Here is a 27,068-nt window from a genome sequence, read left to right as displayed (position 1 = left end):
GGATGACAACTGGTCTTCAGTGGATCACTGAGAGGTCCCTTCCTGTCTGAAATCCCACCCACTCCTGGCTCGCCCCCAAAGCCTCCAGGTCTTTTCCAATTCAGAGCCAGCAACCTTCCTGTCCCCGCCACCCCAGACTAGATGGAAGCCTTGAAAGGTAACTTCACTGAGTTACTGGGAAGCCTCCATGATCATAGAGGACGGCAGGCCCAGAGTGGCCTTTTGAGCTTCTGGCCAGAGTGGAGAGTTGAATGACGCTTTCCCACATCCTAGGTCAGAATTGTGACTATCACTCCACGCTGAGTCCCCACATAGGCCGAGGGAACCAAGCAAAGGGCGGCTGAGCGAGTGCCGGCATGCCCGTCCTAATCGAGAATCTCACTTGCGTTCCTCCCAATGTGATGGTTAGAGATGGGCTTTGGGAGTCCATGCTGGCTCCTGATTGCCCTCTCTCCACCGCCGGTCTTCCAGCATGGTGTCGTGGCTAAGAGCAGCAGCCTCTAATCCAGAGAGCCGGGTTCGATTCCCCGCTCGTCCACATGCCACTGGGTGACCTCGGGCCAGTCCTGTCAGGGCTCTCTCAGCCCCACCGACCTCACAGGGTGTGCGTTGTGGGGAGAGGAAGGGCAGGCGATTGTAAGCTGCTTTGAGCCTCCTTTGAGTAGTAAAAAGTGGGGCACAATAGGACCCGTGTTAGATCCGTGGGGGCGGAGTTCAAGCAACTCTTTCTTGTGAACTCAGCACGATGGTGCGTGGGTCAAAACTGAGCTGAAGAACCCACAATCAACCCCGATTTATATACAAGAGCCACACTATAGATCTTCCTGCCAGTATTGGTCAATTTCACTTTAAACTGACCGGATCCGGCAGACGGGATCAATCCACATCAGGGGTAGTCAAACTGTGGCCCTCCAGATGTCCATGGACTACAATTCCCAGGAGCCCCCTGCCAGCGAACGCTGGCAGGGGGCTCCTGGGAATTGTAGTCCATGGACATCTGGAGGGCCGCAGTTTGACTACCCCTGATCCACATAATGTTCAATCTTTATTTGTTTGTTTGTTTATGCGAATGCTGGCAGGGGCTCCTGGGAATTGTAGTCCATGGACATCCGGAGGGCTGCAGTTTGACTACACCAGCGCTAGGGGATAAGGAAAGGGACGGGAAATAGGGTGTGTCTGCCACTAATTCCTAATCTTGACATTTTTATTTCTCCATTATTTTTGTCCACTACAACCGAACCCAAAAGACTGCTAACCTTTTAAAGCAAAGAATTATCATACTGCATAATTTGGATATTATGCCAGAATTTACTAATCTGCTACTAATTTACTTTCGCCTTCTATCTGTACTCTTGTGATCCTTGTCCCATTGCCTGAGGAAGAATGCCTGCCCACGAAAGCTCACGGCTGTAACAAATCTTTGCTGGTCTTAAAGATGCCTTTGGACTCAAATTTTGTTCAGCCAGCTAAACGGCGTGGAGAAGTTCGCGCGGGACTTCCGCTGCAAAGCACTAGATGGCGCTGGCGTACCTCTCAGGAAGGCGCGCCGCTCGCCTGACCTCTCTTGCCTTCTGGCTCACGCTCTATGGCAGCAGCTGGGTTTTGATTTGAAACGTGCAAAGAGCCCCGGGCTCTCTCTTTTTGCCCTGGGCTGGAGGGTGCTCTCGCGAGCCATGGGTGCTGAGGAGGAGGTCCTGCAATGCTGTGCATTGTACACAGCAATGGGTCAGAGAGAAGGGCTGGGGGAGGTCTTCCAAGGTTTGCTCCTTGTCTTGGAGAAACTCAAGCAATTTGCAAGGTAAGTGCTTCACATACATCTGCTCAATGGCGGGTTTGCGCAGCGAAATCCCCAGTGAAAGAGGTCACCTGGAATCTTTTCTCTTTAATCCCGGGATTCAAGGCGGTGGGCAGCCCGGGGGGACTTAGAAGGGAAGCTTAGATTGCTTGAAAAGAGAATGGTGATTAGCCACCATAGCTAAATAGAACCTCCATGCTCAGAGGTGGTATACCTTTAAATGCAAGAGGCCTGGGGAGAAGTGTTATGGGAAGTGCCTTAGTGCCTTGTTTGTGGACATTTCAATAAACTCCAGCCTAATCACGGTGGATTCTCCTGTTTTTCAGTGGTTCTGTGAAGAGGTGTAAAGATAAAAACCTGGAGGAGGCGTACCAGCTCTTGTCATCAGTGAGCAAAGGATTATGGGCCCTCGACCGCAGTCACGTTCTCCCCCTGGTGCGCTGTGTCCTCGCTTTGCAGATGGAGACGACAAACAGTTCCAGCTCTTTCCTTCGCCTGGAGAAGGTGCTTGAACTCTGGATTTCTGCTGTAGCTCCTCACAGAGGTGCTCAAAGGGGAATCTTCTCAGTTGTTTGAAGTTAATCGTTGACCTGGGGGCTTTAGTGGTCCTGGCCGGGGGAAGGTAGCAAACCCAGTTTGTAAAAGCATTCGTGTTTGGATGCTGGGTTGGATTAAAAATTTCATCTAAACCAGGAGCTCTTCAACCGTGGATCCTCTTTCAGGGGGTTTCAACCCAGAATCTTCTGCATACAAAGATTATCCTCTGCCCCTAAATGATGACCTTTTTCTAGTCATATTTAACATTGTAAACATCCATCTAATTGGGAAAATCTTTCAAGCTACGTTTCAGAAGGTTCGTTCTCTCCTCCCCTTAGCTGGTGGCAAAATTGTCCGAAGGTGATGAGTCGCTGGTCTCGGAACAACTAGGCCAATTCATGGGCAGCCTTGATGAGCGCATAGAGGTAAGGGAAAAGCGGTCACTGTGAGACAGCTCTTAGCTAGACCAAGGCAGCAGAGTTACCATCTTAATGCGCTATGCATCTCAGGAAGTATCTCACAGTTAATGCCCTGTTAGAACCCCCAGGAATATTAGTTTTTCAGCTTGTTGCTTTCCTAAGATATCTGTTTCCTTCACCCTTTAGGCACTGTCTCCCAGCAGTCTTCAGACAGGTTAGTCTCCAAACGTTATCTTCATTTCCCATTTTGTAGGAACAACTTTCAGATTTTCCTGTTTGGGTGCCACGGTATTGCTGTGTCTCAATGGGAAGACAACAGAAGCTTTCTACTTCTCTGATATGTCTTCAGGGATGTACAGCCTGCGAGAGGGCTGTAGGACATCAGTGAATACATGTTTTCATTGGTTCTTGTACATTAAAACATTAGTAGCAGACATTGGTCCCGGTTGGTGGCCACCAAGGCTTTCATCATCAGTCAAGTTGGTGGCCATAAAGGCTTTCACCATTGGTCAAGGTTGGTGGACAGCCAAGGTTTTCACCATCAGTCAAGGTTGGTGGTCAACAAAGCTTTCACCATAAGTCAAGGATGGTGGCCACCAAGGCTTTCACCATTAGTCAAGGTTGGTGGTCACCCAAGGTTTTCATTACTGCTCAAGGTTGGTGGCCATCAAGGCTTTCACAGTTGGTCAAGGATGGTGGCCACCAAGGCCATCGCCATAGGTCAACGTTGGCGACCACCAAAGCTTTCACCATCGATCAAGGTTGGTGTACACCAAGGCTTTCATTATCGGTCAAGACATTATCTTGTCTTGGGGCTAGTTAGATGTGTAAGACAGCTCACAGAAGTATTATTTAACACTGACCATGCCAAGTAAAATTTCCAAAGGGAAAGGAAAGTAAAAACAGAATCCTATGAAAACAGAGTGCAATGGCCCAAGCCATCCTATGGACTGCAGCAGCCACTTTCCTCTGATAACTCCACACAGAACAGGGCTAATGATATACCTTCAAAATAAAAACCAGGCAAGTACTCCGGGGATTACCTCTCAGTTTTATTTTTGTTCCGTGTCTTGTACAAATGTTCCTGTTGAAAAGCAGGTTATCCATTTTTTAAAAATATAAATGGCAGAAATGTTTTGTTATTTTTGTTTCCCAGTGTGCATGTTTGTAGAGGAGAGCACGCTGGGGCGCTCTTACTGGCAAAACAACCTGATGCTGCTGCTGAAACGCATCGTCGTCACGTTTGATGTGATGTCACAGGACCAGATGTCCAGGAACGAAGAGTGGTGCTACATCACCGTGAAGGTAGAAAGAAAAACCAGCTGGGAGCTATACTGGATTTTCTATGTACTGAAATCCAATGACTTGGATCAGGGATTTCATTCGTCGGGGAGCTGCGGGATGGCGTGTGGGTTCTAAAGAGTGATTGCCCAGCACTGGCCATTTGGGGAGGGTGGGGCAGGTCGACATGACCATATTTGGTCATGTCACCTGATAAAAGTTTAACAAATTAAAAAAATATATTAAACATCCACCCATTCAGGCAACCCTTCCAGAGCCACCAAGAAACCCGAGGGTTTCATGGAACCCTGTTGGAGAAAGCTTTGTTTAAAGTAAAAGACATCCATGTCATCTTTTCTTTGTTGTTGTCTCCACCGCAGACTTGCCTGCAGCTTTTCAAGTTGATGCCAAAAGAAGTCTCACCTCTTGTGTGGGAGGAAACGGGGGAGCACGAACCTTTGCAAAGCATTCTGGGATCTCTGGTGCACATCATCATGGGAAAGGTGAATCCTTAGCCTGCCCTGTCTACTAAGTCCGGGTTGGGTTCGGCTGTGTAGCCTTCTCTTTATTTTGATGATCTGCTGACATGTACATTTCTCCGGTGAGAATGCCTGTCAGATGTATAAAACTGCCTTAGACTTGGTCTTTCCGGGTCAGTGTCACACCCTCTGAATGGCAGCCAGTCTCAGGTAAGGGGTGATTCACATCCCCACCTATCTTTTTAACTGGAGAGGCCAAGGCATTACATGATCTGCATGCTATGCAGATGCTGTTCTCCCAAGCCACAGTATTCCCACCAATATTCAGGACCAGGATGGAGGATGGAGCCACGGAGTCGATCATCTGCTTGTCATGCAGGAGGTCCCCAGTTCAATCCCCAAACTCTCCAGTTTCAAGGATCAGGGAGCAGATGATGCGAAAGTCCTCTGAAGGGCTGCTGCAGGTCAGAGGAGACCAGGGATTCCCAACCAGGGTTCCCTGAGAGTTCTCCAGGGGCTCCTCAGCCTTTCTCAAAAGTTCCAGTGGCCACTGACATCACTGGAGCCCCCTTCCCCTGTTGCTCTACAGGCCCTACAGAGAGCAGACCTAAAGCATCCGCTTTCGTGTTCTCCTATTGGCCCTTCCTATCGCTGGTCACATCTGGTGGGAGTGTCCGGATGATGTCACTTCCTGCGGGCGTAGCAGGCAGGCGTGGCCAGCTGATAACACTTCCGGGGTTCCTCGCAGACTGAAAATAATTTCAGGGGTTCCTCCATGGCTGAAAAAGGCTGCAGTCGATAATATTAATCTGGGCAGACCAAGAGAGTAATGCAGCTTCCTGTGCTTGACTGGCTTGGATGGTTTCTGCTTTTCTGTTCTGTTTGGAACATTTGCGTCTCCCTCCTTGCTCTTAGGCAGCCTGCAGGGACACCCGTATGCTGGCCGGGACGGCTGTGAGCATGCTGGTCAACACAGCACCTGAACCCCATAAAGGAGCAGCAACAGTGTGGGAACTCTATCAGTTGCCTAATGCTGGTGAGTGCTGCATGATCCAGAGGAAGAAGTTGGAGGTTTAGAGGGAAGGCAACCCTGAGTTCTGTGGCAAATTCCCCGTTACAAAGATTTATATACTACCGCTCCCCGCAAGCTCGTGCTCTCAACCAGGGCTTCGTGAAACCCTGGGGTTTCTTTATGGCCCTGGAAGGGTTTCCCAACATTTATTAGGTGATAGAACCATGTATGGTCATGTTGGCCCACCCATCCCTCTTCTGAAATGGCCAATGATGGGCCTGGAAGGGGTGGGAAGGGGAGGGGCCCCAGGTGGGCATGTCCACAGCTCTGCTTCCCAACCATATTCTGCACAATTGCGCCACTTCTGGGGTTTCTCGAAGCCTGAAGAATGTTTCAGGGGGTTTCTTAATGTTGAGAAAGGCTGGCTTAGAACTTGCTTCATCTAAAAGTGCAACCAGAGCTGAGCCAAATGGGAAGTATTTGTTTTTCATACCCAGGCGAAGGCCATTTCGGGATGCTCAGTTTGCCTTCAGGCCCTTGGAATCCAGACGGGCTGGAGAGGCTGGTGCTGATGCGGGGCTTCTTGGCCTGCTGCCGGAGGGAGATCCTGAGCTGTTCCCCGGATAGTACTCAGCAACAGGTAGAGGATGTCTGGAGGGGTACGAAAATTGTAAACTGACGTGGCTTGAGCCAGTTATAAAAGCAGAATGACAAGGCACCCAACAGGCAAGGGACGAAAAAAATTAGAAAAAAATATGACTTTGTATTAGCTCCCTCCTCCCCTCCCCCCAATTTTTTGCTGCCCTTGAACAGGACTGATGAGAACTCACTATGCCCCAGTTACTACAGAATGTTGAGAATAGGATTGTCCTGTTGAGACCTCCACGAGCTTGTAGAATCTTGGAAGGCAAGATTGGGGTGGCAATGAGAGTTCCAAATGGTGCTCCCCTCTTCTGCAATCACAAGGAGAAATTGGTGGGGAGACGCCTATTACTTAATAACATGGAGATGGAGAGGCCACGAAGAGAAAACTCCCATCCCAGAATCAGCTCCTATGTCACAAGGCTCTTCCCATTAGGAAGTGTTCCTTAATGTCCGTCTGAAAGCCATTACTTCAACCCATTAGGGCTAATTCTGCGACATAGAGCGGCAGAGATCAGGGCTCATTCCGCACACAGAGGATAATGCACTTTCGATGTACTTTGGCAGCTGGATTTTCCTGTGCAGAACAGGAAAATCTACTTGTAAAGTGCATTTAAAGTGACTTGTGTTCTGCTCACAGTGGACAATGGTCCAGAGAATCTTTTTTTTAAATTTGTCTGCTGAGCCAGGTGTCCTCCCATAGGTGTGGTCCCACAGGGCCCAGCTCTGTGATTCTCCCGGTTTAACTCTGCACGTCTGCTCTCAGCCCTTTCCTTCCAGCAGAACTGTAGGGCCTTGGGAATTGGGTGTATTCCTTACAGGGGTGACTGCTTACGAGAGACAGGTTCATTTTCTCTCCCTTACTCCTGGGCAGGGGTGCCTGTTGCTGGACGTGCTGTTTCCAGCTCTTTTAATCCTGATGGAAGAGCAGAAGGATTGCCTTTACTACTGTTTCCAAGGTAGGCTTAACTTTGGCGCCGGAGAGAACAGAGGGGAGGATAATTTCTATCCCCTGAGGGCTGTTTTTAATCCTCCCTGCCTCTAGAGCAGGGATTCCCAACCAGAGGTCTGTGGCTCCCAGTGGTCTGTGGGAGCTCTAGAGGGGTTCTATGGCCTTTCTGCTCTTGCCTTAAAGGGCTTGGGCACAGGCTAGGAAACTGACTGCCTCTGCCCAGAGGCCTCGGTGGGTAGGCCGTGGGTGTAAAAATCAAGGGGGTGGGAGCTAGTTGCGGCTTGGTAGGGGGCATCTGGGCTGTCTTCTCAGCTCCTGCCCTTTTTTCCGGCCTGCATGAGGCAGAGCCATCTTAGTAGTAGTAAAGGTGGGGGGAGGGAGCAAAAGGAGGGTGAAGGGTGCAGGTGGTGAGGTCACATCCAGTAAGGTTGCTTCTGGAGGGGGAGGGAGGCGTGACCATTTGACATCACTTCCGGGGCACCTCAAAGCCTGAAAATTTATTCCAGAGGCTTTTCTTCCAAGAAACTCAGGGTCATGTAAATGCTCCTCCCCCACCATGTTATGCACAACAACCCTGTGAGGTAGGTTAGGCTGAGAGAAAAGGAGACTGGTTGACTGGGCTAAGGTCACACAACTTTGGTCATTCTAAATTTGGTGTCTTGGAGAGTGCCCAGGGCTCCCAAAATCTGATTCCCCCCCCCCCATACACACACACATCTCTGACGACCCTGTTAGCTCATTGAGCATGATAACAAGTTTAGAAGTTCTTTTCTTGACATGTTAGTGGGGCTGATCTTGCGGGGATTGGCCCTGCTGGTCCTCCTTTCACAAGGACTCTGTCATCTCGTCCGCAGTCTTTTCCCTGTGGCTTCAGCGCCTCCGAGAGAGTCTGCATGAGATTTGGAAAATGAAGCAGAATCGTGTATTGGCAGAGAAATCCAGGCTGCTCCAGGGACTGACCCAGTGCCTCTGGAACAATGCAGAGAGCCTGGTAAAGTTGCAGTGTTGAGTGAAACAGCTCCTAGTACTCAAGATGTTGACAGAGGTGGTATAATTTAAGAAATAAAGCAGATCTGGAAGTGCATGCCTCATGTCGTGCTTAAAAAAACATTATTCTCACTGGTATCTAATTCAGGGAGGGAGGAATACACCTCTGCAATTTTGCAGCAGAATCTGATTGTGCACAGCACTGATTGGCTGGTGATGGGGTAGTCACCAACCCATGTATTTACTCCATCCCCAGAGCAAAGTAGAAATGTAAAGTTATCTATGTTCACTGTATTTTATTATTACCTTTTCATCTTGACGTTCAGGTGGAGGGAGTGTCAGATTTCGTGCACACTTCCTTTCAACATCTTCTGGAGATCTACAGTCTCGAGTGTGACCGTTTTGATGACACAGAGAGACCCCTCTATGGACAGTTCCTCCAGAAAGTCATCCTCATGCCCTGGCAGGCCAGAGGCCGATATTTTCCTCTTTGTGCAATTCTCCCTTACTTAGGACCTGAAACGGTGAGTGTACTTTGTGTGTGTACATATATCCATGTGTCTGGGATGGGGAAGTCTGAATCCAGTAGAAATGCCTAGAGACAAATCCCATTCAGATTTGAACACCTATTTTAAAACTCATTTTGCAGTCATGGTTTCCACTTGAACTGCATTCTGGGAACTGTAGTTTCCCCCCCAGGGTGCTAAGAATTATGTCAGTCTAAATTCCTAGCACAGCCTTATTGCTCATCCACTGTAACCTGCCACCCCCTTGAACCTTCACAGAATCATAGAATCATAGAGTTGGAAGGGACCTCATGGGTCATCTAGTCCAACCCCCTGAACCATGCAGGACACCCACAACCCTATCGTTCACACTGTTACCTGCCACCCCCTTGAACCTTCACAGAATCAGCCTGCTCACATACCCCCCTGTTCGTTCATCAATCCATTCTGAACCATCCTGGGTCTTTTTCTTAAGGTTCTGGATACCTACAGGGACCTGCCCCAGCACCTCCTGAACTGTCTTTCGACCAACCACCTGTGTCCCGTTGCCTCGGATGTGTATAAAGCCATCTTGCGGCAGCAGCGCAAGGTCTGGACTGAGGGACCTTGGGTAGGCGTCTCGGAGGAAGAGCTCGCTCACAAGTGGGCCCTTCGCTGGCTGCCGGCCCTCTCCAGGGCCTTGACGTCCCCCAGCTCCTCCCTTCAGAGCAACACCTCCAACTACCTCCTCGTGTGGACCTTACGGCTCTTCCCTGCTGCTTACGCCTTGCTGGCTGAAGGCTTTCAGGGTGGAGATCCAGCCCAGCTTCAGGCCTGGGTCACCTTGCTGAACGTCCAAAAGGCCGTCACGGGGGCCTTGCCCGTGGGCCAGGAGACCCTGGAGAGACTCTCTTCCTGCCTCTTTGCGAAAGAGGACAACGTCCGCCTGGCGGCCCTGAGCCTCCTGTGCGCCAGCCCCAGAACCAACCAGGCCTTGTCGGAGACGGAGCTCCAGCTCCTGAAGGAGTTCTTGCCGCTCAACTTGAATTGCGACTCCTCCTCGTTCCGCCAGTTCCTACAAGCCTCGGTCAGAAAGGCCCTGGGGAGGCTGAGGGACAGCTCGCTGGCCACGCTCCGGCAGCACACGAAAAGCAAGGCATGTCCAGCCGAGGAGGATCCCCCGAGGCCCCTGGTCCAAGCAGTGGGTGAGTCGACAGAGAGCGGTTTTCTCTCGGCTCTCTCGTTCAGTCGCCCTGCGAAAGCAGCCGACCAAAACAGGCAAAGGTTTTCCTCAGAGGGAAGGAAAACCCAGCAAGGGTAAACATTCCCTTGTTAAGAAGCTCTTCGGCTCTGTGCGATCCGTGTGCGGAAAAGTGTCCGTGGGACGCTTCACACAGATGGCTTTGGCTGGAAGAGTGAGAGGAATCTTTTTCTTCCACTGGATAGTGGTGGATGGTGGATCTTTCTCTGCCAGCAGGGAATTGCTGGGGTCTGAGGTGTGCACCATGCTTGCAGGGGCTCCTGGGAATTGTAGTCCATGGACATCTGTAAAGCCACAGTTTGGCCACCCCTGCTCTAAACCTTTCACCTCTGACCTCTCCTCACTTCTCCCCCTCCCCGTAAGCCGGTCTTTTAAAAATTATAAGCTGCAGGCCATGTTTGTTCTCATCGTTTCCCTCTCTTTTACAAACCTAATCCATTGTGCAGATTTCGTGGAGTGGCTGCTGCAGCTCTGCATTTCCTCACTGGCGTCGGGGTCCAACTACCAAAGGCGGAAGTCGGCCCTCCTCCTCTTGGCCGCCATCTTGGAAACCAGCACGGACAGCTGGAGCCCTGAGCGGAAGAAGGGGCAGCCTCCTCGTGAGTCGCCGTATGATCTTCCCTTGCAAGCCCAGATCTGGGAATAGGCCGAGACGGGCTGTTCAGGCACCCGCCGATTGTGCAGTCACCCTTGGGGTTGGGTGGCAGCTGTGGAAGGTCTCCCTTTCCTTCCCCACCCTTTCCTTTTGAAGTCAGCAATATGCGGAAGCGTAGGTCTTTTCCCAACCCTGAGATCCTTTTAAGTGGCTATGCCAGGGATTGAATAATAATAATAGTTTTATTTTTTTTAACCTGCCCTTCCCTAGTCAGCTCAGGGCAGGTGAGTAGGGATTTGAACCCAAGTCTCTCCTGGCCAAAGTTCAATAACAGCATTCTGAACCTTGGATCTGAGCCGGCTAGAGCAGCATTTTCGGTTCTGACCTGCAGCAGCTCTCTGTGATGGGAACTGCTGTTGTGTGTGGTTTCAGGCAACATGGGGGCTCTGCTGAGCTGGGCCAGGAGCAAAGGCTGCTGGGATTTTTTCTCCAAAAGAAATACGCTGACGCTATTGAGCTGCTTGCAGGACGGCACGAATGAGGTAGGTGGTCCGTGACTCCATCTCAATTCCAGTATGTCACTGCCAGTGGTAACTCTCTATTGTAGCAGGAGTGTTCTGTGTGAGCTATGTAAGGGAATCCCTTTTACAGATTACCGATAGGGATTCCCAGTGTTTGGCGATAGGCATGGGTGCAAACAGGCAAACAGTCCATCTTCCTGGTAGCAGTAAAGGGAACCACAGGAAGGAAAATATGTCTCCTTTCTGGGTCATGAGCAGGGTTCATGACCCTGTTGTCCCCCTACGCACACACACACCACCAACCATCCAGATTAAGAATAACGTGATGCGGGAACCCTCACTCTGAACTGGTTTAGTTTGCAATGAGGCCCAATGGGATTGATTCATGATGTAAAGCTGTGGTATTTCCATGATGGTAACTTAATCCCTGATTGACGGGCATCTCCTTGCAAGGAAGATAAAACCCAGCTGGAGAAAATCACAGCAAATGGCACCAAAACAACTCTTGTTTGTTCATTGCCACTCTAAGGTCTCCACCGATAATATTATTCCTCCGCTGCTCCTGTAGCCAGTGTTAAGAAATGCAAAAATGTAGGCCGCTAGCAGATAACAAATTATACGATGAATGCACTTCAGTTCAGTTGAGTGTTGTGCAATTAATACTAATGCACTTTCAGCAAAGCCCAAGGCATTCAACTCCTTATGGGAGAGGCGGTCACTTTGACTATATAGAAAAGAACCATTTTCCTCCTTGTAACCAAAACACCATTTCCTCAATTCGCATATTTGGAAAGTTTGGAGCCAACAAGTGAGATCTCCAAAACTGTGGTGTTGACATGGTTCCATGTGCAAGATGGTGCACTTTGGTCCTTGTTTCACTGCTCTCTCCCACTTTGCCGCAGATCCGCGAATTGGCATCCGAGCTACTCGTGAGTCACTTCCCAGCAGCTTTCCCAGAGTCCATTGCCGTGGCCGCATTTGAGCGGGCAGCAGAAGCCTTGAGCAGCCCCCGGGTCCCGGAGGCAGAAGCTGGAGCCGTGCTGATGAAAACCGTCCTTCAAAAGTAGGATCCTGCTTGCTTCTTAGCTGCTTGTGCCTTTTGGGAATAAATAGACCCAGAGCAGCCCATTCCAGTGTGCTTTGATGCATACTGTTTTCGTTTGTCTTCCATTGACCAGGCTCTAACCTTTGCATGTTTCCCAAGCATCCACTGTTTTTCTCTTAGACCAGGCTTTCTCTGCTTTTTTACTGTTGTGAAACCCCTGAAACATTCTTCAAGCTTCAAGAAACCCCAGAAGTGGCGCAATTGTGCAGAATAGGGTTGGGAAGCAGAGCTGTGGACACGCCCACCCGGGGCCCCTCCCCTTCCCACCCCATCCAGGCCCATCTCGGGTGAGCAGGAGATATTAGTCCTTGCAGGTAAAAGATTCTGGGTTCAGTCCCTGGCATTTCCCAGTGCAACGTAGCTCAGGTCCCCAGCACTGGCAAAGGCCTTTCTCTGCCTGGGGCCTTGGAGAGCTGCAGTTGTTGCTAACAGGAGCCACCAAATGATATGACTTGTTAAAAGGCAGTTTGAGGTCTGCGTGGAGGTCCAAAGACAAGGACAGGCGGGGGAGCCAGCCTGGTGCAGTGATTAAGAGCAGCAGCTTCTAATCTGGAGAGCAGGGTTTGATGTCCCGCTGCTCCTTATGCAGCCAGCTGGGTGACCTTGGGCAAGTCACAGCACTCTTAAGGCTGTTTTCTCAGCCCCACCGACCTCAGAGGGCGCCTGTTGTGGGGAGAGGAAGGGAAAGGGGTTTGCAAGCTGCGTTGGGACACATTCAGGTCGTGAAAAGCGGGGTATATAAAACCAGCTCGTCTTCTTCAAATCCGTATTTGGGAGGAGAAAACCAGCACAAGAAGTGAGTGTGGGTTTCTATGTCGAGTGAGAGAACAGGACAGCTTCTGGCAATTCCACATTCCCGATGAGAGAGCCCTACGGAGCATCCACATTTGGGTCTGGCATTCTGACCTCCTCTCCATCCTCTCTGCTCTCAGTCTTTGCCCAAAATAGCCTAGAATTGCATGTGAGCTTGCAGGGGACCGAGTGACATTGGCTACCATTCATATCGGCACGGCCGTAACTCATTTTGTCCTGCCAGGTCAGAAAGCTGTACCCTGAAAGGCCTTTTGGCAGAGGCCAATCAAGAGTGGGCGGAGGGGTGTCGATGCCTGAGCTTCGTCACGTATCTCCTTGGCGTGCTGCGGGTCCACGTCTCCAGAGCTCGCAGGGACTTGTTGCAGGCGGCTCGTTCGGCACCGATACACGGTGAGCCCCTTGAGGGTCTTGCATGTCTTTTCTACATGTAGTTTAAAGCCAGTACTGCGGGTCCTCTCCTATGCTGCCAACAGGAACCTTTCCCTGCCCTCCTCCAAGTGGCAACCATTCAAATACTTAAAAGGCAGCCATCCTGTCCCCTCTCAACCTCCTCTTCTCCTCTGTGCTTGCTTAGGGAGGATGCACTAGCCCTGAGGCTTATTCCTGCTTCCTCCTGGGCAAACCCCTCTTCAAAAGCTTTGATTCTTAATAGCAGCTGCTGTTTTCCATCTCAGCATTTGTGCAGAGGATGCACAACCTCGGCTTGTAGAATACGAGCTCACTGCTCTCGTGATTTTCGGAGGCGTAGAGAGAGAAGAGCTGCCCTTCCCTTGTCCGAACGCTAACCGGAGTATTCTGTCCACGCAGGGGTGGTCTTGGCTCTCAGGAGGTGTCTGCTGGAGGTGCCGGAGGTGGCTGCCGCTATGTCAAAAGCGCAGCATGTGCAACGCTGGCGGGTTTTCCTTAGCCGCTTGGTGGAGAGCCTGAGTGATGCTGTCCAGTTGCTTCTGGGAACGCTGCAGAGCAAACAGACCCCCAGCTGTGGCCAAGAAGGTGAGATCAGACCAGGATCGTAGAATCTTAGAGTTGGAAGGAGCCAGACAGGCCATTTAGTCCAGCCCCCCTCCCCCCCTGCTCAAGCTTACCTGTACTGCAACCCCAACTTTGGTGGCAGCAGTAGCAATATGTGCATGCAGGTGGCTCATGCGCAGGGGCACAGCAATCGAGGTGGCATGGCTCTGCCAGCCACCTCCGCACACAGCCGGCCGCTGCCGCCGCTGCAGCCAACAACCTGGTGACCCTAGGGAAGGGGCCAAGCAACCCCAAATGGGGTCGTATCTCTCTAGCGCAGTGGTTCTCAATCTGGGGGTCAGGACCCCTTTGAGGGTCAAACAAACCCTTTCACAGGGGTCGCGGCAGGGCAAGCAGCTTGGCCAGGGAGGGACCATCCACACAACAACCTTGCAGGGTAGATCGAGATAGAGCATTTGTCTGTCTGGAGCAGTGGAAAAGAGCAAGATGGGCATGGTGGGGCAAGAGGCAGAACTGAACTGAGGAACCCCGGGAAACAACCAATTTCTATACCATCACAAACAATGGATCTCCACGCCATTAGGAAGGTTGAGAACCTCTGTTCTAGTGGATTAATTAAAACATTCCTTATGAAACATCACAAAGACAGAGACATCCTTCTGAGGCATGAAGCTCCTGTGAATCCCGCCCCCACACTGTTCTGTCTGTGCAGCTTGGTGTAGTGGTTAGAGTGTCAGACTCGGATCTGGGAGGCCCAGGTTCGAATCCCCTCTCTGCCGCGGAAACTCACAAGGCGTCCATGGGCCAATCGCACACACTCCGCCTAACCTACCTCGCAGGATTGTTGTGAGGATAAAATGGAGGAGCCTGATGTAAGTGGCATGGCATCCCCAGTGGACAGAAAGGCAGGGGATAAATCGATGAATTTTATAACTTGGCTCACTGACTCCTGCTTGGTGTCGCTGCAGCCACGGCGCCTTCGTTTGCTGACATGGGGAATGCGATCGGCTCTCTCATCCGGCTCGGGAAGGACCCGGCACAGGAAGATGAGGATTCCGTCCTGCTTTCCGAGGAACACGGCCTCATCCTGACCTGCTGCTGGGTCTCCGTGAAAGTGAGCATTTTTCTCCTGAGGGCTAACGATGATGCACAAGAAGGACCCAATGGAATATTTTGGATTGAAAAAGGCTTCGTTTTACACCCGGCTTCTTTGCCCTCACAGGAAATTGGGCTGCTCTTGGGGGGCCTGGCCGAGAAGATTTTGCCTCTAGCGCCCCCTGTGGGATCTGAACCTCTCCTGCCACTCGCGGTGGTAAAGACGGCCTCCAAGGTGTTCCAGGAGATCTTACTGAAGTGCCGACACTGGGTAAGACCAACCTGTTGCTGGTAAGGGTTGAAATCAGACTGTTCTTGGACCTCCCTAACTGAGCCTTGGCGCTGGCAAACGCATGGGGCTGCCTCTTTGACTGGCGCTGAGACCTGCTGTGCATCTGCGTCCAGATATTCCAGAAAGATGTTCACTACAACATGTGCAGGTCAAACCACTCCTCTTCTTTTATTTGGAGAAGCTCTTTGTAACACTCGGAGAGTCTCAGCTATGGTAGTTTACGAGGCACGGGAACGAGCGCTATACAAATATTCCGCCAGAAGCTGGATGTGGAAAGGTTGTATTGGCTGGTGCTCGTGAAGTCACGTACATAGTCGTGGATATTTCAATCAGTGGGGCGGTTCTGCAGTTTGAAGGACGAACTATGCAAATCAATGCATATATGCTGGTTTAAAATGTATCTAATGCGGTGTACAACCTGATTCTATTCACTGGCAACACTCACGGATTCTCATATTACCTTAGGGTGCCGTGGAGGGCTGCAGTACAGGATTCACCAAGTTCTGTGCCTCGTTACTAAGCCACCCCAACCCAGAGCTTCAAGATGTGCCGAAGACCATACTAGATCAGGTGATATTTTGACTCTTGGCAAATATGCAATCTTCTATTGAAGACAGATGGGAACATTTTAAGAACGATGACTTGAGCGTGCCATCTGCACATTTAAATGCAAACATAACTTTTTCCGTCACAAGTGTTGGGGGGAACAATTCTCTATGTTTCCAGCGTGTTCGTTGGAACCAAGAAAATCCGGAGCTGGAAAAGGCATGTTAGTTAGCCGTGTCGCCAACAAAAATTAAGAAAGGCGTTTTGCAGTTTTACATTAAATGTGTTGATACATTGAAGGGGGACCTTATAGGTGAATTAATGTATAGTTATTTCTTTAATTTATATACCGCCCTCCCGGCTTGGGACGCTGTACAACATCAAAATCAATTAAAAATAAAATATAAATTAAAATACAATTAAGAGCCTTTCTAAGACGTTCTTAAAACCACTTAACGTCAGCTGATTTATATGCCATTTGAATATGTAGGATGGTGAACAGTCGGCTGAAGTGTAAGATCAGGGGTAAAACTGGCAGTTTTGCTGACTGGTAAACTGAGACAAAGAAGGGAAGAGTGAACGTTTGTCATTGTAGTTATACTATCAAAATATTCTTGACTCTGTCTTGTAGCTTTTACAACAGGGGTAGTCAACCTGTGGTCCTCCAGATGTTCATGGACTACAATTCCCATGAGCCCCTGCTGGGGCTCATGGGAATTGTAGTTCATGAACATCTGGAGGACCACAGGTTGACTACCCCTGCTTTACATCATGTACTACATGATCTTTTCAATTGGAGATGCTGGGGATCGAACCTGGGACTCTCTGCGTACAAAGACCAGTTGCTCTGACAGAACTGCTTGGTCAGGACAGAACTATCAGGACTGTGACTGGCCCAAGGTCCCGCAGCGGGCTGCATGTGGAGGAGCAGGGAATCAAACCCGGCTCACCAGATTAGAAACCGCCGCTCTTAACTGCTACACCAAGTTGGCATCCCTAGGACCGTAGGCCTGCGGTCTTAACCACTGCTCCAAGCTGTTTGTCTGCTACCAACTTGTCTTCTCGGGTTCTGTTTCTGCAGGGCTTGGTGTTACTCAGCAGTCCCAGGAGCAGCTCTGTGACTCGCCGAGCCGCCGGTTTCCCCATGCTCTTCTTATGCATTCTGCTCGGGGAAGACTCCTCCAAGTCCCGCCCTCTGCTGGCCCACTGCTGCCGGACTTTGCTAGCCTTAGCCGGCAGGCCCCTCTCCCAAGACTGGAACCAGACCCTGGACTTGCCTCAGGTGAGGAAGCCAAGGCGTTCTGGGGTGTGTCTGCCTGTTTTGTGTTTCAAAGAGCTGCCCCCGGATACGAGGCTCTCCTTGGTGCTTAACCCCCAAGCACGGACATTTTTTTGCAGCTGTTGATTAAGATTGTAGAACAGGGGTAGTCAAATTGCGGCCCTCCAGATATCCATGGACTACAATTCCCAGGAGTCCCCTGCCAGCGTTTGCTGGCAGGGGGCTCCTGGGAATTGTAGTCCATGGACATCTGGAGGGCCGCAGTTTGACTACCCCTGTTGTAGAAAGAGAAAACTAGTGTTTGCAGTTCTTATTTATTTACTGTATTTTTAGCTACTGTTCTCACCAAGATTCAAGGTGGATCATGCAGCATAGAAAGCAATTGTCTCCTTCCGGGCCTTCCTCTGTAGGTCTCAGCAGTGCACGTGCTGCAAACCCTGGTCCGGGGGTCTGGTCTCGGGACAGCCCTTCGTCAGTACATGACTCCCATGATGATTCTGGTCCTCAAGGCACTCGACTCGCCTAGCTGGGGCATGAGGAACGCTGCCATCCAGCTCTTTGGTAAGTGCTTCCTTCCCGTTGGTAAATGAGAGCCAGCGTGGTGTTGTGGTTAAGAGTGGTGCCTTCTAATTTGGTGGGCTGGGTTTGATTCACCGCTTCTCCATATGCAGCCAGCTGGGTGACCTTGGGCTAGTCACAGCTCTCTTAAGGTTGTTCTGGCAGAGCAGTTCTCTTAGAACTCTCTCAGCTCCACTTACCTCAGAGGGTGTCAGTGGTGAGGAGAGGAAGGGAAGGCGGTCGCTTTGAGACTCCCTTGGATAGTAAAGAGCCGGTTGTAAAAACCAGCTTCAACCATCTTCAAGTATTTAAAAGGGTGCCATGTAGAGGATGGAGCAGAGTTGTTCTCTCTTGCCACGGAGGGACAGACCAGAACCAATGGGATGAAATTAATTCAAAGGAAATTCTGTCTAGACATCCAGAAGAAGTTCCTGAAAGTTAGGGTAGTTTTTCAGTGGAACAGGCTTCCTCGGGAGGTGGTGGGTTCTCCATCTTTGGAAATCTTTAAACAGAGGCTGGATATCCATCTGACGGAGAGGCTGATTTTGTGAAGGTTCAAGGGGGTGGCAGGTGACAGTGGATGAGCGATAGGGTTGTGAGTGTCCTGCAAAGTGCAGGGGGTTGGACTAGATGACCCAGCAGATCCCTTCCCACTCTAGGATTCTATGATTCATTTGGCCCTCCTGCCCCTCCCTCATGACAGTCCCTGTCTTGCTGTGTGTGGAAAATGAGGTCAGGAGAACCTTTTATGCCAACAGGAGCTCTTTGGAGAGCAGGCAAGGTGAAAATGTAAATGAAAAGGGAGCAAGCCATGTCCTTCCGAGCCTTGAAAAAAATCTATCTGCTTCTGCATTTCTCTCCCGCCTAGACACCTTGTTTTTTTCTCTCAGGTGCTTTAACAGTTCGGCTGCTGGGCCAAAACCAGACTCGGGACAACAGCCATGGCCACGATGGGGTGAGCCCTGAGGCGATTTTCAGCCACTACCCTCAACTGAAGGGCATCCTTCTTGGAGAGCTCTCCTTGGCTGCAGGGGCGTCAGGAGAACCCCAAGGAGGGAAGTTCCACCTCTACCCCTCTCTTTACGCCGTCCTCACCTTTCTGGCCAAGCTCCAGCCTAGTACAGACTTCCAGGACGGGTAAGGAGCTAAAGCAGAGAGACTTTCCTGTGTCTCAGGGCTGAGACAGAGTCACGAAGGGGCGAGGAAGAGGAGGTAGTCAGCTCTATCCTGTTATCTGGGAGGGTTTTCTCCAGTTTTCTTTCACAGAAAGACTAGCAGCTAGTCTTATGATCTGACCCCTCTTTCCATCCCTCCAGGGATGGAGGTAGGTGGGGAATGGGGGAGTTCTTTGGGTTTTTTACTGCCATATTGTTTGGGTTTTATTGTATTTGTTGTCCGTTTTAATGGGGTTTTACTGGGGGTTTTTATTGGACGTTTGTAACCCGCCATGAGACAGTTCTGAGAGTGGCGGGAAATAAATCGAAGATCGATGGATGGATGGATGGATGGATGGATGGATGGATGGATGGATGGATGGATGGATGGATGGATGGATGGATGGATGGATGGATGGATGGATGGATGGATGGATGGATGGATGGATTGATTGATTGATTGATTGATTGATTGATTGATTGATTGATTGATTACTTGTGGGGAACACTGGAACATCCTGGCCACATGCATCACGAATGAAGCACTGGCTAGCACTTGGAAGGGAAGCCTCCAGGGAATACCAGGGTCATGACACGGAGGCAGGAAATTGTAAACGTCGCTACAATCTCCTCCACACATACAGTATGATAAATAAATACAGTCTTAGGATTCTCCGGAATCCAAGTTTGGATGTTTCTTTATTTTTTCATTTATTGCTCTTTCTCCAGCAGTTCCGGCGGCTTCCTGGAGCCCTTGATCCGGCTTGCAGGAAACCCCATTTATGCTGCGCGGGCGATGGCAGCCCAAGCCCTGGTGCCTCTTGTTCCTCCCATGGAGTACGGGACCCTCCTCTTACGACTGGCCTTGGATTTGCCGCAGCCGGAGGATACATTTTCCCAGAATGCATTGCATGGACACCTGTTGCAGATTGAGTCTGTGCTGGCCCAGGCATTGCGTATGAATTGGTGAGTGATTTTTTAATTATTATCTTTTTTCCTTTTTTTATGCATTTCCAGTCTCTGCAAAATAATAGTAATAGTCTCTGATAAAAATATTAATTTGTGTGTGTTTGTTGATAGCTTCTGTAAAGATTTGCAGTCTTTTGAGGATCCTAAAAATATAGGGGCACTTTTTTTTTTTACAAATCATTCCAATATGTGTAATTAAGGTGAAAATAATGGCATATGCTACGCTTAGATTCCAGTGGGCTGCCGTGTTCATCTAAAGTTGCAAATTTTGAGTCCGTTGAAACCTTTAAGGCCAACAAAGTTCTATTCCATGTATAAGCTTTTGTGTGCATTCACACAGTTAAACATAATAAAAATAATAGTCAAACATTTGCCAAATGTAGTGAATGCTTCTCTAGTATTAATTCGTACAACAGCCCTGACAGGTAGGCTAGCTGCACTGTAACGGCGGATCATGATACGTTATGCTCCGATTCTGGGCGACACAGAAGCTGAGCGTTACCTAACAGCGTCCTAAGGTCGTTCCCAAACATGTGGCCTTGCAGAAAGTATTTAGACCACTGCTTGCATAAAAAGTGGACCAGAACAGGCAGGCTAAGGACATTTAAGCCGGGGTGATGGGCTTTGTTTGCACCCTTCTTCACACACCTTGGCTCCCTTTGTTTCAGCCTGTCTCCCGATGCACTGTTCTCCATCACTCAACAGTTGGAAGATCATATCTGGCTGGTCACATCTGTCCAGCGGTGTCCCCTGGTTCGGTTGGCCTATCTCCAGGTGGCCTCTCTTCTGGTTGGAAAGGGTCCCTCTGACTTTGCCCAGAGAGTCTGGGAAGCTGTGAAGGGTGAACTGGATTGTTCCATGCCAGCAGGGAAGGCTGGTTCATCTCTGATTCAGGTATCTGTCTTGGCTTAGGACAGTGGCCGGTCATGATTCATTTAGGGCCAATGGAATTGGCACACAGAATTCCTACTGGGCCTGAAAGACAGATGTGGGTCAGGAGTTGTACAGAGAAGGAGTAGCGAGATTTTGATGACTTCCATGCATGCCAGAGTGGGGAGTGACTTCAGCAGAGATTCAGTGTAGATACTGCAGGGATTCCCAACCAGGGAGCCTTGGACTTGGGGGCCTAGAGGAATTTTGAAGGGGGTCAACAGCCTTTGAGTTCTCTCATGTTTTCTGCACCAAAGAGGGGGCGGAGCCTGTGTGCCTACTCCCACCTTAAACCGCCTCCTGTCTCTCCCTCTGCAGTCCTCCTCGTGTTTGCCTGTTAATGTAGTTGATGATGTCACTTCTGGTGACATGTCACTTCCAGGGGGCGTGGCAGGGAGTCGTGGCCAGCTGACATCACTTCCGGGGCTCCTCGGTGCCTGAAAAATTATTTCAGGGGCTCCTTCATGGTTGAAAGGTTGAAAAAGGCTGGGTTAGAGTGTTGGATTAAGACTGGAGAGACCCAGATTCAAGTCTCTGACTCAAACTCTCTGAGTGGCCTTGGACCATTGATCCTCTCCTACCCTAAACTCCCTCACAGAGTAGCTGTGAGAATCAAAGAGAGACAGAGCCACCTGCCCCAGCCTGCGTTCCTTGGAGCTGGAGTGTGATAAAAATGAGATAGAAATACACAAACTTGCTTTGGTTGCATTGCGGTAGACTTCAGTTCTGTTTTGCAGACTTTCTTCTGCCGTCCTTTTTTTGAGTTTTGCTTGTGCAGAAAGATCCACGGCCCTGGGCCTCACTCGCTTTCCTTGGTCCTTTTCCAGGTTGGCGCGGTTACATTTCGCCAGCTCTCCGTCCGCTTTCTCTGCAATGAGGCCACGAGGCTCGAAAAACTGGAGAGAGCCCGTGAAGTTTGCTCGCTCCTGCAGAGCGGCCATGTGGACTTGCAAGGAGCCATCCTGACCTGGACGATCGAAACAGAGGGCGGAAGAAGCCCACTTCTCGACCAAGAGCTGCAGCGAACACTCTGGGTGAGACCTGGCTTGAAACGCAGGAACAATCATGCAGATCCCGAGGCTGAACTTAAATCCCACCACTTGCCTACAACGTGCAGGTTTAACGTAGCACACGGGCAGGAGGGCGTTACAGAAGCCCCCTTTTCTCCCCCTTTGTGTTTTGTTTTCTCAAGTGAAGCTTCAGCTAGTGGGAAGGCATTTTTTCACCCTGCCTCTTCCTTTCTGTAACGATTTGTTTCCATCCTGTGTATCAGGAGACACTGGGGAATGTGCTGAAAGGAAGGACAGACCCTGAGTTTCTGAAGTTGTTTCTGGAGGCTTTTCTGCATCTCAGCAGCCGCCGGTGCCTGCCTGTTCCCCAGGAGCCATTGAGCCCTGCATGTGCAGAGAGCAGGGGGATCCTGCTCTCTATGGTGGAAAGAGGAGAGCTCAGCCCAGACCTCCAGCGTCACGCGCTGTGCGTTCTGGCTTCACTCCTGACTGCAGGGTAAGTCGATTGCCGTACGTCTTGCAGGGACAAAGTTGGTGAATGGTCTAGCAGCTAGATTAGTCAAAGGACCACATGTGGTCCACGGCCCACAGGTTGGGGATCGCTAGTCTAGCTTCCATGCACGTATTGAGGGTTTTTTTGTATTTTTCCTTTCCTGTTAATTGGGATTATGGGAGGTGAAGGGGCACAGTACACCCCTACCTTGTTAGATCTTAGCAGGGTTGGTACTTGGAGGGGAGGCCACGAAGGACGACTTTGCAGAGGAAGGCCATGGCAAACACCCTCTGCTCAGCCTCTTCCGTTGAAAACCCCTTGCTGGGGTCACCGCATATCGATTGCCACTTGACGGCATTTGGGTAACTGGGACTCCTGACCACCCTTTCATCCTGGTTAGGAGAAACCTCCGCTTGATAAGGCCACCTGCGTTTGACACCATGACGCATTTCGGCGAGTCGAAGAGCTTGAGCTTTTGCGCTCAGTCTTGGCACACCACGCAAGGGGTGCGCATGGTTTGTCATTTACCAGGCGTGTCCTTGTAACAAGCCCACTTGCACAGTCATGTTTGTTCGCGATGCCTGAATGCTGCCTTCTCTTTTGACAGCGTTGAGGATTTTACTGTATTGGAACGGTGGTGTGCTGTTCTAGAAAGGGACAGCGATCCCCTTTCTTCAGAGGTGCTCAGAGTGGCTGTGGCCAAGTCACTGAACACAGCAGGAACGGGCCTGGTTCAGAGAGCCCGGGAAGATGCAGGGCAAGCTCTTCGTGCCATGGCTGTGCGGTATGTAGCTGTGAGCAAGTAGCTCGCTTTTCTGACCTCATCACAAGGAGTGAGGTTCCCCTTATTTCTATTTTACAGAACTGAACTGGAGAATGAATGTTGTACTTAAACTCCCCTCTGCTTGGGATATAAAGAGTTCTGTTTAAGTCCCACGCTCAGCCCATGGAAGTGCTCCACATCACAGGACCCCTGGACAGCCTTCACTTTGACGCCCTGCTTTCTGGCACCAACTAACCCAACCTTGTTCTCATTCGTTGCCTCCCCAGCCTGATAGCCACAGCCATTTCCCTGCTCCAAGACGAGGACCAAGACGTGCGGCTCGAAGTCTCCCTCTTTGCCAGCCTCATAGTGCAGGGGCAGCCTCTGTCAAGGGTTCCCTCTCCAGGCAGTCGTCCTTGGCTTCATAGCAACAAGGGGCTGGTCGGCCTTCTCCATCTCCTGCTGGAAGAGTTCTGGCGTTGCCCAGAAACCTTTGCGTCTTTGGTGCGTCATCTCCCCAACGCTGATCTCCACAAGGCTTTGGTGGAGCTGGAGGACCAGGGGTGAGCGAGAGGTGTCTTGGGAAAAACAGATATCCTTCCTGCAGATGCAGAACAGCAGCAGGCAGACAAGGGATGGAGGTTGCAGCTGCAGAATCACCCCAGATGTTTAACTTTTCATCTTTCCTAGAGTCGCTGTAGCACAAGGTGTCTGTCGCGGTCAGAGGAAGGGTAGGCGATTTGTAAGCCGCTTTGTGATTCCTTCAGAGCATTAAAAAAAGCGGGGTACAAAAAAAACAGCTCTTCTTCATCTTGTTCCCTTTTTCATTGGTTAATTCATTAATCAATTAATCGTAGCAGCCCTAATAGCCCAGACAGGCCTCATCTCATCGGAGCTTGGAAGGCAAGCAGGATTGACCACGGGCAGTACGTGGCTGGGGGCCCCTGAAGAAGAATGGGGTTGCGACGCAAGGAGGGCAGCGGCCAGCCACCTCCATTTGTCTCTCGCCTAGGAGACCCCCTGAGGTCGGACTTCATGGGCTTGCCCTGAGTCAGCTGGGACTCAATGGCCCATTGTACATTAATTTGTTCCAGAACATTTTGATGCACCGGACTGATCCGTCAGCACGTTTCTCTTTAAAAACTGTGTTAGTTGTTATGCAGGTGCTTCCAAAAGAGTCATTGGCCCTTTGCAAAGGCTTTCCTTCCTGGGGTGTGAGGGTTGCCAGAACCGGCTGTGAAAGCCGGTTTGAAGCCTGAGTGTCAAGCCTTCAGAGCAGGGATTTCCAACCGGGGTTCTTGGGAACCCTGATGTCCTACAAGAGCTCTCCAGGGGTTCTGTGGCCTCTCCCAGAAGTTGGGATGGATGCGGACATTGCTAGATGGCACTGGTGCCATCTTCCCTGGTTGTTTCTTTCTGCCCAATGGAAAAACCATAAGTGCTCTATCGATCGATCGATCGATTGATTGATTGATTGATTGATTGATTGATTGGCTGGCTTTCGCATCTGACTTCCGCGCCCACTTCTCAGAAAGGGGCCTGTCACCACTTCTGGGGTTCCTCGAAGCCTGAAAAACATTTCAGGGGCTCCTCCATGGTCAAAAGGTTGGAAAAGTTTGCTTCAGAAGAACGAACGTGCTAAATATAATTTTTACATTTTTTTTAGCATCATCCTTTTTCTCTCCTTCCTTCCAGGGCGGTCAGCCTATATAAAGAAGACGAGCCAAACGTTTACGCAGAGCCAGCTGTCTTTTCCCGAATGTTGCTTCCTTTCCTCTTCCGGTGGCTTGACCAAGCATCTACCTCTCTCAGGCTTTGGGAGTCCTTTCGATCTTGGCTGAAAGCCACGGGACCTGGGCTCTTAACCAGCCTACAACTCTGCAGGGTGTGGTGGAGCACAGGTAGGTGACAGTCTGTCCCACCCCCACCCCTGCCCGGCAAGTGCTCACTACCCCCTCCGAGGATAGCAGGGAAACCAGGGGCCGAGTCCTGGAATGGCTTTACCCCTGCAAGGTGCCAGATTCACAACCCACCACAGATCCCCAAAGAGAGAGAGAGAGAGAGAGAGAGAGAGAGAGAACGAACATTCACCCACAAGCACTTCCCTTTCCCCCAATTCACAGCTCCCCGCCCCGTGCTGGAGAGGTCATCCTTTGTCTACATTGAACCAGGGACCTTCTGCCTGCCAGGCAGATGCTGTACTCCTGAGCCACAGCACTTCCCTTAGATAGGTATCCCTTCTACAGCAAGCAAGCAAGTCCAGGCACTCCCCTCGCTGCCCGGTGCTAACTTGAGTGTACAAGTGCTTGACGTGTGCCTCTCATTCCAGAGGGCGACACTTCCTTGCACCTGAAGGCTCTAGGATGTCCGAAGGTTCACGTTGCAGTCACCGCCCTGCTTGTCAAGGCTGACCTCGCGGCCCGTATGCTGGAGATGCTGGAAAGGAGACAGGAATCCAGCACTGAAGAAATCTACTTCTGCTCCCAAGAGCTGAAAGGTGCAATTTTGGCTACGCAGAAGGTGCTCGCTCAGCATGGGATGGGACCAGCAGTCAACTTGGAGATGGAACAGATGGGAAGACGGGGGGCTCTCGAATGTGTTTCAGGAAATCACTGAGAGCCTTCCACCACGATGGAGATCACGGAAGTGGTCAACAGACAACACCTCCGTTTAGAGATACGCCCACTGCATCTTCTTGCCTAGACCTCCTGCTGTGATACAGATGGACAGACAGGGATATATCATTTGTAACTGGCATCTGCCAATTGCAAATGACGGCAGACTTTGCAGCCCATGGTTGCTTGTGGTTTCACATCCTGCGTTACTAATTGCAGGCGGTTCTGAACTTCTTGTCCAGATTTCTCCCCTGTTTTGTTTTGGAATTCTGAACGGCCCAGTCTTGTTTCCGAAGCGGAACATGCGTCAGGAATTCTCAGTCGTTCTGTTTTTCATTTCTGAATTTTGTAGAGTGAGGTGGGGGCAGTTTGCAGGAGCTTCTCATTCATAAGGACGTAAGAAGAGGTCTGTGTCCCATCTAGTCCAGCGTCCTGTTTCACACAGTGGTCAGCCAGTTCCTCTGGATGGCCAGCAATAGAGGCTAAGGCCTTCCCCTGAGATTGCCTCCCGTCTCCGGGATCCAGAGGCTTAGTGACTCTGAATGTGGAGGTTCCCCTCAGTCACTATGGCTAGTAGCCATTGACAGAATCATCCTCCGTGATCTATCTAATCCCCTTTTAAAGCTCTATTCTCACAACATCTTCTGGCCGCAGATTCCACATTTTAATCGCTCTGTGTAAAGTGGTATTTCCTTTGGACCATCCTGAACCTACTGCCCATCAGCCTCACTGCATGCCAATCTAGTATTTTAGGAGAGAGATTCCTTTTGCTTATTTGCAACCCAACAACACCCACCGCCATTAGCAACTTGCACAAATGCAGTGATCAATCTTGCAGTCTTGATGTACATGTAATTGCAACCACGGGGTTATGAGTGCGTGCGTGTTATTATTTTTTTTTTGGTGTGTTTCGCTGACTCACACAGGTTCCCGCATACTGATAACACATTACACCCACACAAGCTAGATAACAGCTGCACAGGTAATCCGGTGAGAATTGGTTTGCTGCAGTTTTATCAGTGCATGCAAGGATGCACCTGGGAGAGGCCACACCCAAAGAATCAATGCAGTGACGTGTGCAAATGCGGGCAGCACCTGTGCAGTGGGTACAAAACCCAACTGCAGCCATAAGTACATTTTAGGGGCTTGAGAAACATCATCTGGATTTCCTTTGTCGTTTTTCCTTCATCTGCAGGTGGGGCCTGTTTTATTTTTTTTAGTTTCTACACAATGCATCACTTGATGAAGGAGTTGAGGATGTACACAAGTTGCAATATTTCCGTTATCCCCTCAGAGGGCATTAATCTACCATAAAATAACTTCCAAAGAGGAGTGTGAACCTCCCGAATTTCATCTGACTGGAACTCGTTTGGATCTCCGTCCCACCTGCATTTGGTTCGTGCAGGAATCTCTGGATTTGCTTCAGATTTTCATTGAGATTTTATCCGGTGACACCCTAGGCATGTACAGAATCCTCTCTGGAATGTTTGTTATATTAAAAACCTTTT

At 50.3% G+C, this 27,068-nt stretch overlaps 1 protein-coding gene across 6 annotated transcripts; it reads left to right on the top strand.

Moving 5' to 3' along the window:
- Window positions 1-1,586: 1,586 nt before the first annotated feature.
- On the top strand, window positions 1,587-27,068 carry LOC143822633 (tRNA (32-2'-O)-methyltransferase regulator THADA-like). Of its 6 annotated transcripts, none has more exons than XM_077308010.1 (31): window positions 1,587-1,798; window positions 2,122-2,299; window positions 2,671-2,757; window positions 2,938-2,965; window positions 3,908-4,056; window positions 4,413-4,535; window positions 5,427-5,547; window positions 6,021-6,163; window positions 7,040-7,124; window positions 7,972-8,108; window positions 8,431-8,628; window positions 9,086-9,794; window positions 10,297-10,449; window positions 10,878-10,987; window positions 11,869-12,029; window positions 13,108-13,274; window positions 13,692-13,877; window positions 14,825-14,970; window positions 15,079-15,222; window positions 15,709-15,813; window positions 16,871-17,071; window positions 17,479-17,629; window positions 18,517-18,763; window positions 19,513-19,746; window positions 20,418-20,643; window positions 21,507-21,713; window positions 21,953-22,185; window positions 22,790-22,966; window positions 23,233-23,508; window positions 24,641-24,846; window positions 25,275-27,068. In XM_077308010.1, exons 1-31 carry the CDS (start codon window positions 1,674-1,676, stop codon window positions 25,559-25,561), a joined length of 5,700 nt encoding a protein of 1,899 aa, XP_077164125.1. In that variant the 5' UTR covers window positions 1,587-1,673; the 3' UTR covers window positions 25,562-27,068. The 6 variants fall into 6 exon arrangements, with proteins under 6 accessions (XP_077164125.1, XP_077164123.1, XP_077164126.1 ...); XM_077308008.1 differs by having other exon boundaries at window positions 19,510-19,746; XM_077308011.1 differs by lacking the exon at window positions 23,233-23,508 and having other exon boundaries at window positions 19,510-19,746.

The sequence above is a fragment of the Paroedura picta genome, chromosome 13 (genome assembly GCF_049243985.1).
Source record: "Paroedura picta isolate Pp20150507F chromosome 13, Ppicta_v3.0, whole genome shotgun sequence".
Taxonomy (NCBI): Eukaryota; Metazoa; Chordata; class Lepidosauria; order Squamata; family Gekkonidae; genus Paroedura; species Paroedura picta.
Note: the sequence above shows the minus strand (reverse complement) of the source record. Positions and strands in the feature narration are given on the sequence as shown.

Excerpts from the sequence above, each read along its gene's own strand:
- LOC143822633 (XM_077308008.1), top strand. The coding sequence starts at position 1,674 with ATGGGTGCTGAGGAGGAGGTCCTGCAATGCTGTGCATTGTACACAGCA. Across the intron at positions 5,548-6,020 it reads CTATCAGTTGCCTAATGCTG|GCGAAGGCCATTTCGGGATG; the intron begins GTGAGTGCTGCA and ends TTTCATACCCAG. Across the intron at positions 22,967-23,232 it reads CTTCGTGCCATGGCTGTGCG|CCTGATAGCCACAGCCATTT; the intron begins GTATGTAGCTGT and ends TTGCCTCCCCAG.